This window comes from Pimephales promelas, chromosome 5, assembly GCF_988280905.1.
Source record: "Pimephales promelas chromosome 5, fPimPro1.hap1.1, whole genome shotgun sequence".
Lineage (NCBI taxonomy): Eukaryota > Metazoa > Chordata > Actinopteri > Cypriniformes > Leuciscidae > Pimephales > Pimephales promelas.
This window is the reverse complement of record NC_142773.1, coordinates 36,069,344-36,082,820: the sequence shown is the minus strand read 5'-3', so window position 1 is coordinate 36,082,820 and position 13,477 is coordinate 36,069,344. Positions and strand designations below refer to the sequence as shown.

Here is a 13,477-nt window from a genome sequence, read left to right as displayed (position 1 = left end):
CTTTTGAGTTACTTTCACCAAAATAACTACAGAAGTAGAACTTAACTTTGTGGCTGTAACGACATTCATGCGTGACAAAAAAATAGCAGGCAAAATATATTTTTTTGTAATTCTGTTAGTTACACTGCGCAAATCGGATGAGGAAGGGTTGGCTCTCCGGTCTCCATAGAACTTAAAATATTAATTTTATTTTAGTTTTCGTGTTCGCATTTATGAGGAAAAAACAAATTTACAGACGCGACCGCTCTGAACTGGCACTAAAAGACTGCTTTAAAACTTTCACATAGTCTGTTGCCTTTAAGAAGTAAAAGCAGACAATAGCCTATTAGATAAGGCGCGGGGGCGTGCTGGTGTGCGTCTCATAAATAGCCAATAGGATACCGAAACTCAGCGTATAAGTAGGCTACTCCACAGACCTGAAAAATATATCTATACTGAAATATCTACTTGTAAACAGAACAATTCAAAATGAAAGAAAACAGACTGCTCTCTGCTTATGAAATGAAATGTGCATTTCGCATTCACTAGCCTACTGCGAAGATCGCGAGTCAGCATCGTCAACTTCATCTTTATTACTAAACAATTCAAGTCTCCTTGCTATAGGCATATTTGACATATTCATATCTTTGCTTTTTCAGCTTTTAGGTGCTTTATTATAGCCACCCTTACTGCATGAACACGTCACCACCGCATCAAAACCATGATTGCGTGAGGAAAACATGACAGATACCACCTATACATAGCCTAACTGTTTAAAAAGAAAACACAGAACAAATAGCCTAAAGTGCATACGTTCATCTCACGAATGTGGTCTTCTTCATACCATCCTCACCCATTAGGCGCTTTTCCACTGGCCAGCGCGAGCACAGAGGCCGAAATCATGCCTCACCGCACTCCTGTAGAAAATAAATCGCTATACAGATATATCAGCCTTTATTTACAAACTTGGACACCACACGTGGCTATTGACTGACCACGAACAGATAACTTAGCCTACTTGCATTTTCCATTCTCACAATCTTGCTGTATTTTTTTTACAATTAAAACTAAAAGTCAAGCCTCACTGTAATACAAGCCTCACTGAACATGTAACGAGTAAAATATTACTGAAAATTGATTAGTAATGCCTTACACTACTGCGTTACAGCAAAAAGTAATATGTTACTGTAATGTATTACTTTTGTAATGCGTTACTCCCAACACTGGTCAAGTCACTGTTGCACCTCAAATAAATTTGTTACCAAGAAGATTTATGCGTTGCACCGGCGATTCTTCTTTTCTGTTTGATCTTGTCCTGGCCTGGTTGCAGCGGATTGTTTGTGAATTTACAGAAGCGCAGCAAGCCCTCCTTTTCATTTAACTATTATTTTATTTCAGATAGTTATGAAGGCAACATTTCTCATTTTCATAATAACTAAAACAACAGCAATTTAAAAAAGTTAAAAAAATGCAAAAATGACAAAAGCACAACAAAATTACTAATAATTTAACTAAAACTAAAAATATAAAAATAAAAACTAGTTAAAAATGTTAATTAAAACTATACTAAAATATAGAGGCTAATTAATGTGAATGTGCAGTGCCATTTAGGAATGATCCAGACTTTGACCTTTAATATCCAGCCTTGACAAGCTTAAGTCTTGAGAAAGATTCATTTAGAGACCACATGCTGGTTCACGGTAGGACTAGGGGTGACACTTAAATATAAAATAAAGGGATAAATAATTATTAAATTAATAAATCACTTTTTAAATCACAACAAAATAGGCTATTAAATTCATGTTTTACAATAAATAATACATGAATAAATTAATCATTTAAAATTGAAAAGGCACAATAGAAACAAGCTTACAAAACTTCAAAACTGCCCAACATAAAGATTATTTTGATAACTTTCATCAAAAGCATGGTAGCATGCTAGTGGCCTAATGCTGCATTTGTATTCCTTGCATGTGAGGTTTGGCCTCATTGGTGAGGCCACCATAAAGGTGCATAAATATAAGGCACAGCACTTCCATAAAATGATATAGTGCTATATGCAATATTAAAAGTTGTTTATAACTGTCTTTAAAGCTCAAAATAAATGTATATTTATACAAATCTAACGTGCAAATTCTGTTCAAGCAGTCCCATACCTCTTTCATCTTCTCTTTCATATTCAAATAGCTTTTTCATTGAGTGATTAAAAAGAAAATGTGAAGCTCCTGGACATAAATCAAATGTATAATCCATATAGAAGTTAGAAGTTGTTCAAAAAAGGATCATTGACCTGATGTTCTCTTCTTTGTTTATTTTTTATTACAAATTACACTAAAATGCAGTTCATAACAGATAACTTAAAGCTGCAGTCCATAGCTTTATAGGGGTTAAAAATGATCCAAAATATTATTTGAGAAAATACATAACCAGCCAGTGTTCAAAACTCTCTGCTTGCCTTAGCTTGATTCAGAGCGGTAGGCTAAGCTTGTAATAATGTTTTTAATTCCAGTGGTAGCCATTTTAATGTATTGTTTACGTAATATTGTGAGGAACTTAACCAAACATTTTGGTAAGCTGAACAGTGACAAGCACAAGTAGTTAAAATAATCTTTTATATTATTAAAGAAATTATTTTAAAATGCTTTTATTAGAAAACAGCCAAACGGAGGGGACGTCACCCAAACTTCCAAATATTCAAACATTGCAAAAAATAAAATAAAAAAAAATTAAAAAGTTGCTGACTTAAATCTTAATACAAACAACTTAAATTTTAAGGATTTTAAGCCATTTCATCCTTTTTTGATGATTTAAAGCAATGTAAAAACATGTTGTCATAACTTATTGATCATACAGGCCTTATATTTTACAGTGTAGCTCAAAATCAATTTTTCAAATGATGAAGTCATTGAAATAATATGTTTATAAAACGCTTTTTAATGCAAAATAATCATAAAGATTTACTTGCTCTGTTTGTGCAAATTATTTTAGTGCTTTTTAAGTCTAAATTTTGTTTTTTAATGCATGAAACCAACATCAATAAAAAAAAATCGTGAAACGTGTTTTAAATTACATTTTTCTAAGATGGCTTTTTATAACTTATTTGTCTTAACTTTGGACTTCGGACTTATTTGTCACTGACCAATATACAAGTTGTCTGTCTGTCGCTGTAAAGACAAAACAGTGACGCGGAAGTGTAATGGTCAAAGAAGCGCAGAGTTAAGTGACGGTGTGAGTGAGTGAGGTAAACATCCTCCCACAAACGCTTTTTCAAATTTTGTGAGGGAAAGTGAGTCCGTGCGGAGCGCGAGCGCGTCCCACAATGCATTTGCCGCTCAGCGGGAAACAAAAATGGCGAGAGCGAGCGAGCAAAACCAGCCGTTTACCGTAATGTAAAACACTTCACGCGTTTGAATCATTTCGCAAAAGCAGAATCAAAACGATTCAAAGCGGAGCTCCTGTTGCCCGTTTATGGTGTATTTCTTTCTGTTTGTGCGATATAGTAACCCGGGAAAGTGGCCGAATGAGGTAAGAGAGACCCAGACATCAGTCTGTTACAATACAAAAAGGGGGTGTGCGGGGGGGTTTCATCTCTCACTTTAACAGCAGGTTAAAATTATTGGCTTTAAACATGCGTTTTCTGATGCCAGTGAAACAGTTTGTTCTGGCTTTTGGACGGGAGGCTTTTATTTGTTGGCACATTGTTTTGAATGAGAAATCCTGCTAGCTCTCTCCAGCTATGCTGCTAACAAAAGAGGCTTTTTTTTTGCTTTCACTGTCATTCTGTATGGGCGCTTCACTGACCAGCCAATACAAAGTGCACTCAGTCCCTGAGAAGATCCCACGACGATTTTTTACACGTGAATGCCTCTGAAATATGCTCAAGGATAGTCTGATACTACATTTTCAGCCTTAATAGTTTATTTGACCAGGTGCAAACTGCTTTTTTGTGGCAAAAATGAGGTTGAATCATATTTTTATGAGCTGTTTTTTTTTTGTCCTTTGACAGAGACTCAGCAAGTGCAGATAACCTGGCCGCCCATCAAAAGACACCTCCAAATCGCCAACACAAGTCACCGGTGCCCTTGTCACGATTTCCCCTGAAAGATGGGCAGAGCGACACGGCCAGGCTCGCCAACAAGTTTGAAGAAGGGCAGGACGTTCTTGCCCGATGGTCAGATGGCTTGTTTTACCTGGGAACTATCTCCAAGGTGTGTATTGTGTAAAGGATCAAATACATTCAGATAAATCATTATAGCAAAATATATTTAACATAAATAAATAGAAATCCGATATTGACTTGGATAAATTGTATGGAAAGAAATTCACAGCATAAGGATGCAAGTAATGGAAGTAGCAAAGCTATGTTAGTAGTCAGTTGCCCTGGGGCAATGGTTTTTTATAAAGGTTATTGGTCCTTTTTACAAAAGTATTTAACCAATCAGAATCTATGTACTAGTGTAGCATAATAAAGTGCAACAGCTGCGTTCTGGAAGTAAAATTCCCATTCATTTTCTCCATAGGGAAATAGATATTGAATGATAACTTATCACTTGTTAAAGATTGATCTACTGTGAGCTCCAAGGTGGCTAATCGATGGCATGTGCTTTTGTTGAAGTCATCAGTTTGCGTTATTTAAACGGTATTTTTAAAATAATTGTTTAACAATAGAATTCCAGGTGATTAACATTGCCTGTGATAATATATATATATATATATATATATACAAAGTATATATAAAATATAATATATAATATATATGTATATATATATACATATATTACACACACTGTGTAATATATTTGTCTCTGTATCTACAAATGTTTGTATATATATATATATATATATATAATTAATTAAATGTAAAATTAAAAGCAAAATACATTTGTATACATGTAATCAACGTCTTTAAGTCAATGTTTATTTGTCATTTTTTTAAATTTGTTATTCACAATACTTGGGAATTTTCACAATACATGGGATTGTAGTTCTTTCCCTCATTAAAGCTGTAGTCCGACGTTTTTCCTCTGTCGCCATCATTATATCATCATAATATGTATTTTGGATAATTTTTAGCCCTAAAAAAGCTACAGACTGCAGTCAATAAATAAGTCAATAAATTCACAGTTGTCTACTGATTTTTTTTTAGTACTTTTTTGTTGTTGCCTTAAATCAAAGTTTGTAGTCTTTTTTTTTTTTTTTTTTTTTTTTTTTAAAGAAAAGTGAATGGGAGCCAAAGCTGCTGAAAAATTGGGCAGGCACTGTTTCCCTCTATAATCACAAACAATATAATCGCCAAAAAAGCTTGCTTCTATTTTGAGTAATCAGAACTTCTTTTGATTAATGCTTTCCACAGATAGATAAACATAAGCATCGCTGCTTTGTGATTTTTGAAGATCAGTCTAAATCCTGGGTTCTCTGGAAGGACATTCAGACAGGTAAATACAAACTACTCCACATTCATTGTGATTGAAGAATACTGCCCTGTTACCCATCTTTGTGTCTTGATGGCGTCTCTGAGGTGGGTCTCAGTGAGAAGATCGTGTTATGAACATCCTCCTGAGTTAGATTTATAAGTGCACCATCCACTGACTGATTCTAGGCCTAACTTTCATTTCGACATCATATTCCTTCTCTTTCTGATTAGTTTAATTGAAGACGGGTCAATTCTTCTTTGATTCGGCTTCTTTCAAGCTGTCTGACTTTGTGGTTTTGTTTTTTTGCCGCCGTTTGGTTTCTCTTCCCCATCTCTTTCTTTCAGCCTGAGTTATCTCTTAATTTGTCTCTGACAGTTGACAGACCTCAGAGTCTCCAGGCTTACACAAACCGTAAGTTCCACATCGAGCCAGGAGACGAGAATAGGGAAGGTACTTATGGCATCTGTCGCTTTATCTCTTGGTAACAATTCAACAAAGGCGTTCATGCCTACGCATAAAAGAAACGTACTCATAGTTTTATCTTCAGTTCATATTTGTGGCAGTTGCAGTGAAGTATTTGTGTTCACCAGCACTGATGGTTGTCAACTATAGCACATCTTTCCTCCTCTTGTGAACTTTAGTGGTTTTCACATTTTTATTTTTATATTGAAATGTTTTGAAACCCAACCCCACCCCCTAGACATTTTTCGAGCTTCTGAATGCAGTCTCTCCCCTTCTCACGTTACTGTTCCCAAGTGTAATGGATAAGACAGACTTGTACAGCCGCACACTTGTTCATGTCTTTATTTGTTTTTTCTTTTAGGGGACAGTGGAGGGGAAATGCTCTGCTCTATTTGTCAGAATGAAAGCTCTGAGCCCCCCAATGAAATAGTCATCTGTGACAAATGTGGACAAGGTAGACTGCCTCTATCCTTCTTGTAAAGTCACTTCTCTCAACCACATTAGGGATTGAGTTGGAGATTTCACTGCTGAACGTCTCTTCCGCAGGATATCATCAGCTATGCCATGCTCCCATAATTGACCCCAGTGTCATCGCCTCTGATGACAAATGGCTCTGCAGACAGTGCGTGTTTGCCACAACAACAAAGGTTTGTTGAGGGCACATTCAGTGCTGTTTTAAGCAACATCTCAACTAGGGTTGGGTATAGGTTGGGTTATCCAATACCAGTACCTACTCTGTATTTTAAACGGTTCCGGTGCCTAAATGGTACTTAAGAAAACGAAACCGCACACACTTTGTCAAAAATAATACCCCTTTATTTACAGGGCCAAACTGGACACAATATAAATACAAGTAACATATAGTAATAACAAATAAACCAATATAAAATAAAAGCTCACATTTACATAATATCAAATAAAACAATATTGTATCAAACAATGTAGTAAAACTGGAGATTAATAGAGATTACTGCTACAGGTTCCCATGTTTTGTCTGCTTGAACTAGTCATGCAAGTTATCTGGTCATTTACTAGTTAAGCTTTTAGCCAGTTTGATAAATCTCTTTTTCTCATCAAGCCTGCATTTATTTGATCAAAAACAGTAATATTGTGTAGTAACATTACAATTTAAAAATAATGGTTTTTTATTTTAATATAGTTAAAAATAATGAATTTTCAGCATTATGACTATAGTGTCACATGTTCTTTCAGAATTTATTCTGCAAATATGTTTAAAATAAGAGATTTGTTGATTATTATGGGACTTCGTTAATAACAGGAGTTTTGGCGCGAGTCCAGAAGTCAGTCACTGACTCTCGCCGTTTGATTGACAGCTCCAGCGATTGTAAAGGGAGTGTTCTTTGATTGCTTTCTAAGTTTCTACATATACTTTAATCACAGTTTAAATAACAGATTATTTTGTTTTCCTACTAAGAGAAACAGTGTGAAGTTGACCATTTAGTCACTGGTTTGATTTACTAAAACCTTGAACATCTGACAAACATGTGACTGTACATGAATCATAACATATCAGAAAACACTGGTCACAGATCAGGCATTCGAATTAACTTGTTGTCGCATTACTGTCGAGTCCATATTATACAGGTCTGTTTGCAAAGCCAGTGTCGAAATTGCGACTGATGTACCAAAGAATCCACAGTAAAATGTATAGAATACAAATATATAATGCTCAACTGAGACATTCACATTGTTGAAAATGATTCCATTCCTAGCATTAGGATAGTTTGGAAGGTTATTTTTAGTCCAGTGATCCTGTATCGCTCCTCTCTCCTCGGTCTTTCACCTATCTATAGGCACATTTCATGACGAGTCGTTCTCTGGTGCTTGAATACAATATAAGCTGTTTTTGGTTTTGTCAAAAGCTTGATTTCTCCGTTCATGACCACTTTAATTCATCTGTGCTGAATAAACATATTCATTTCTTTCTTAAAAAAATCGTACTGTCCCCAAACATTTTAACAGTAGCATAAAATACAGTCAGCGCTTTAGAAATCCCAGGACACTCTGTTTTTGTTCCCTGGTGTGACTAGAAGGGATATGTAAACCCTGTTTTGCATAAATTCTGACTCCACCTAAGAATTAAGGACTCCATATGCAGGCTAGAGGCATGTTTATCTGTCATGAATTATTGTGGTTGTATCTCTGAAATCATAGAGAGGCGGTGCACTGAAGAAGGGGCCAAATGCCAAAGCCCTACAGGAAATGAAGCAGTCTCTGCCATACGCCCTTGAAGATTTAATGTGGGACCAGGGCCACAAAACCAACATCCAGCAGTGCTACTGCTACTGCGGAGGTCCTGGCGAGTGAGTGCAGCACATTACTGAAAAACACGTTTCTGTGATATAGTTCTTCTTAATATAATCCCCATAGTTCAGAGGATTGTAGATGCAGAATGTAGAATTGTAATGCCACTTATGTTCTCCTCCCACAGTTGGTATCTGAAGATGTTGCAGTGTAATAAGTGTAAACAGTGGTTTCATGAAGCCTGCATCCAGTGTTTTCAGAAGCCAATGCTCTTTGGAGACAGGTGAAGTACTGCTCTCGAATCATTGAATAAAGTGAAACCCAATAATTGATGTCTTGTCATGTTTAATAAAACTTCTGTCTTTTTTCTCAGGTTTTATCTATTTATTTGTTCCGTTTGTAATAGTGGACCAGAGTACCTCAAACGCCTGCCTCTGAGATGGTGAGTTTTGGATTGTTTTTACACTTGGTTTAATTGCTGCTGTGTGAAAGTGTATTGTAAACCATGTGGTATAGAACTGTAATATAGGCCATATCAGTAATCAGCCATTACATAAAAACAATGTTTATCTATGTTTTATTTTAAATAGTCTTATCTTGTGTGTTGTGTTCTTTCACAGGGAAGATGTTGCACACCTGAGTCTCTATAACCTGAGTGTAATTCATAAAAAGAAATACTTTGACTCAGAACTCGAACTGATGACTTACATAAATGAAAACTGGGATAGGCTTCAGCTTGGCGAGGTATCAGTCTGTTTTGTGTATTTTGTAATTGCACCAATGTTTAACTAGTATTAATGTCTCCATTTAATTTCTGGCTTTGTACCTCCAGCTTGCAGAGACCCCAAGAGCAGAACGATATGAATGCATTCTGGAAGCACTTAACAGCAACCTCAACATGTGAGTTTATCTGTTTGCCCATCATGGCCATTCTGTCTTGATTCAGTAGTAGAGCTTGAATGAATTTATATAGCCCTTTTAGCTTAAGACTGTCAGTCCAAATCCAATTTTTGTGCATTTCTGATTGGAATCTGATCATATTTAGCAAGTGCTCTCTGATTTTTACAAATCTGTTTCAGAGGCTACATCTAAATGTGGTTTGAAATCCTTTTCAAATCGCATTTATATAAATCTGATTTCCCATAGATTTTCTGCCTATGTTACTTTCTCACACCACGTAAACACATGAGACCTGGTTGCTTGTTTTTTTCTGTGTCAATATGCAGGTCTCACAGAAAATTATAATATCTCATTGGAGACATCTCATTGGTCTGGTGATGAGGTGTCTTCAATCATTGCCATGGAAACCAACACAGATATTTTGGGGCACAAATATTGTATTTGAACAGTTGAGATACACAGTGTTGACCGTCAATCATGTAGAACAGATTTGTATTGACAGTATGAACCTAGTCTTTGACCTGTTGGGTTCTAGGTTCATGTCAGGGAAAGAGATTAAGAAGAAGAAGCACCTGTTTGGATTACGAATTCGCTTCCCACCGGCCCCCCAGAGCTCTGAGCTCCTGTCAGACCGAGAGCCAGAAAAAGCTTCCCATGAGATCAAAATCAAAGGCAGAAAAGCCTCAAAACCCCCTCTTTTATCCAGGTTAGTCATCACTTGTTTCTTCCTTAATATTATAAGTAAATTTAACATTTTAAATGTTTAAGTTAAAAATAATATTTTATATAATTTAAGTTGATTTGCATTTATTATAAAAAATAAATATGACATTTTATTACATTTAATTTTGTAGCATTGTCACTAATGGAGCAGTGAAGAAAGGAAAGAGGAAGCATCACACACACTCTTTAGAGATGTTGGCGAAATTGAGAAGATCAAGTGAACTGTTGGCACAGGTAAATAAGTGACATTATTTTTTTTATGCACATTGCTGGCTTTATTTATGACCATTTCAAAAAGTTTCATGTAGCCATAACATTTTGTTTTTAACCTTTTTCTATGAAGAATAATGGGAAATTTCCAACTCTAGACAATAACTCAATAGACCTGATGGCCTCAAAAAGGTGAGACAGAGATAAACACAAAATTAATCTTGTAGTTTTTGAAATGAGGCCAATTTACATTTATTAAATTACTAAAATATATATTTTTTTGTGTGCCAAAAGTGAAAAATCTTTGCCTTCATCAAGTACCTCAGATGTTGAATCCGTTGGTGCCACCAGCACAAGTGAAACTACCTCAACCAGCCTCTCAAGGCAGTCCAGGTGATTTTATTTTCAGTTTAAGGATTTCATTTTTCAATATGACATTATGTTCGTGACAATTATTCTCCCCTCAGTACTGTGAATATGCGAGAGAAAAAAATATATACACTACCATTCAAAAGTTACCATTCATGGGGTCAGTATATTTTTGGAAAGATTTTAACCCCCCCCCCCCCCATAAAGGATGCATTAAATTGACCAAAAATGATAGTCGAAAATATTTTTTATCTAAATGAATGCTGTTTTTCAAACTTTCTATTCATTAAAAAAATCCTGGGGGAAAAAAATCTCTGTTTCAATATAAATATTAAGTAGCACGACTGATTAAAATAGTAAACAATGGAATATCTTAAAATTGAAATATAATATTACTGATGCTATATTATATTTTTGATCAAATAAAAGCAGTAGTGTTGAGGATTAGAGTTATTTCAAAATCATTAAAGAATTTTTCCAACCCCAAACTTTTTAACTGTAGTGTATATAAAATGTATTTAATTCTTTTTAAAATTAATAAATTATAATTTTCTGTACATTTGATAATTTATGCTTATTTTAGTTTTTTTTCTAGTCTTGATAACAGTAATTTAATTTAGTGTTTTTGTGGGATTGCAATGCATGGAATGTATAATAAAATATTAAATTAACATTAAAAATTATTTTACGGGTGGCTTCTTCAGGCCTCAACGTAATGCCCATACGGACCTCTACCATTGATAAAAAAACAAAACGTCATACTTAATTGTTCAAAAGCGAGATGCATGTACCCTGTTCATCTCCAGTTTGGGCAGTACGAGCGGACCGCGCACTGGATGCTTATGGCCCACCTTCACACAGCCCCCAATAAAGAGGCGACGGGGACGTCCGCGACGAGCACTGCAGCCCCCAAATCCAGAGATTTCTCCTCCCTGCAACCCAGAGCCGCAACCCGAGCCCAGCCCGCTCCCCTCCTGCCTCTACAGCGGCATGGACATCATGCAGGGCCTGGACCCTGACACCCAGCTCAACCACCTCAAGAGCTCCATCAGCACTTACTTCGGAGCCGCGGGTCGCCTGGCCTGTGGGGAGAAGTACCGTGTACTCGCTCGCCGCGTCACTGACGACGGAAAAGTACAGTACTTGGTGGAATGGGAGGGCGTCACTGCCTCCTGAGCTTCATACGGGTGTATTTCTGGTGAAAGTACGGTCCGCTTCGGCCCCTGTACTATATTTTGTGACAAGTAAGGAGGGAAGTGAATGTACATGGATGACTGAGGTAATTGAGGGGCCTCAGGACTACCATAGAGATGAGACTTTGTAGTAGAGTTTTGTGTGTATGACCTGTCTCTGTGGAAATTGAAATGGACTGCCTTCACATGGACTGGATTCACACATTGAAGGTGGCTGTAGATTCAGGTTAAAGACATAATCAATTCACTACTATGTGAAAATAACCCGAGTCCTCGCTTTTTGTCTCTGATGTGCAGGTGCCTTAAGGGGTTGTGAAACAGATACTATATATGCTGCTGGAGACTGAGGACTTTTTTTTTCTACTTATTCAGTTAAATATTTTCTCATAGCTCACATTGCCAAGAGGAGAGGGCGCTATTGTCAATAGGGCACTTTTATTTTACATTTCAATTGATTGCACATTAGTTCTCATTCTGTACATCCAGTATTGTCTCGTCTCAGTTTAAACAGCCTAGCTTGTGATTTTTTGTTATGAAATGAGATTATGATGTTAAAAAAACTATGTAAAATGCCACCAAGCAAAAATTAAATATATGATTAGCATTAATATTTACATCAGATCTTAGTATTTTCTGGGACGTTCCAAGATTTTTCTAATATTTGTTATTTGTTTGTAATTTGTCTCCTGAGGGTCCCCTTTTTTATCTTTTTTTTTTTAATTAAAAAAAGTATATCTTTAAAGCATATGACAGAGCGCTGTAGCATTGAGGTCTTCGTATATCCCCCCCTTTAAAAAAAAACATGTTCAGCTGTTCATATCTGCCATGGGAATTTAAGTTTAAAGTAAGAGGGTTAAGTACCATTTTAGTATATTTTTCCTTATTTTAAATCCGATGTCTAATTTTCATTTTTTGTGGGGCAGGGATAGTTTTGTACTTTTTGTTATACTATGCAATGAATTAAACAGATCTGTGTATTTTTCTTATATTATATTTTATTTGCAGATTCAGCTTCTTATTACAATCAGAAATCAGCAGCAATAGTTTTGTTACAATTGACTCAGGCTTTTTGTGGTGCTATTTATTGCTTTCAAACGGTATACACTAACAAATTGTCCATTTGCGAGAGCACTCAGGATACTTTACAGCTTCGCTGTAAGATTTGATAGGACATCCAAATGAGATTTTTCAACTCTCAGCTTTGTATTTTCATACATTTCTAAAATCCTTGAGGTTTTTTTTTTTAATTATTATTATTTACGTAGAAAACTTTTTTTTGGCCTGAGAGTGCCCGGTTCTCCATAATAAGTTCTTACACCTTGCAGATGGTGGAAGTAGCCTTTGTTTCAGGCAAGCTTTGGACTTAAACATTAATACCTCCTTGTTTCGAGAGAACAAATTTCTATAAATATTAAGCTCTTGTTAAGTTACCTGTATGAAGCATTATTCAGTTGGTGTACCAGTGTTAGTAAAGCTTGCTTTGTATTTTACTGGCTTTGAGCAGGCTCCTTTAGCCAAAGAATAAAGATTTCAAACCTTATTGATGTAACTGGACATTTTTATTTAGACATTTTACACCCAGCAGGGGGACAGAAGTCATTATTTTGACACAAATCACAGAAATAATGTAATAAGCTAAGTAATGAGCTAATTTATTTCAACATTTATTTACTAGCCTAGTTCATTTATTTGCTACAATATAACTAAGTTAGCTGTAACGGTGACTGTATAACGCGAATTGAGATTTGTTTATATTAAAACAAGCAGAGGTTTTACCTTAATTTTTAACTCTAACAAATAAACAGTCAACCAAGCTATTGTTAACCAACACACAGTCCAATGTTGATAGGTTTTTGTACTGTTATTATTATTTACATTGAATGTAAATAATAATAACAGTACGAAAGCCTAGCAACAGAACAACTTTACCGCTGTAATATTCGCGCTAACATTCGCGGCCAT

General features: G+C 35.8%; 1 protein-coding gene across 2 annotated transcripts; it reads left to right on the top strand.

Moving 5' to 3' along the window:
• The first annotated feature begins 3,315 nt into the window (after positions 1-3,315).
• mtf2 (metal response element binding transcription factor 2) lies at positions 3,316-11,707 on the top strand. 2 transcript variants are annotated; one of them, XM_039677855.2, is made up of 16 exons: positions 3,369-3,504; positions 3,986-4,187; positions 5,333-5,414; positions 5,769-5,843; positions 6,217-6,309; positions 6,402-6,502; positions 8,031-8,179; positions 8,308-8,403; positions 8,494-8,562; positions 8,741-8,864; positions 8,953-9,020; positions 9,556-9,726; positions 9,875-9,977; positions 10,087-10,145; positions 10,248-10,346; positions 11,129-11,707. In XM_039677855.2, the coding sequence occupies exons 1-16, from the start codon at positions 3,500-3,502 to the stop codon at positions 11,496-11,498; spliced, it is 1,866 nt and encodes a 621-aa protein (XP_039533789.1). In that variant the 5' UTR covers positions 3,369-3,499; the 3' UTR covers positions 11,499-11,707. The 2 variants fall into 2 exon arrangements, with proteins under 2 accessions (XP_039533790.1, XP_039533789.1); XM_039677856.2 differs by lacking the exon at positions 5,769-5,843 and having other exon boundaries at positions 3,316-3,504.
• The last annotated feature ends 1,770 nt before the right edge of the window (positions 11,708-13,477 follow it).

Coding starts and splice junctions, on each gene's coding strand:
- mtf2 (XM_039677855.2), top strand. Junction 6,310..6,401: donor CTGTGACAAATGTGGACAAG/GTAGACTGCCTC, acceptor TCTCTTCCGCAG/GATATCATCAGCTATGCCAT. Junction 10,146..10,247: donor GACCTGATGGCCTCAAAAAG/GTGAGACAGAGA, acceptor GTGTGCCAAAAG/TGAAAAATCTTTGCCTTCAT.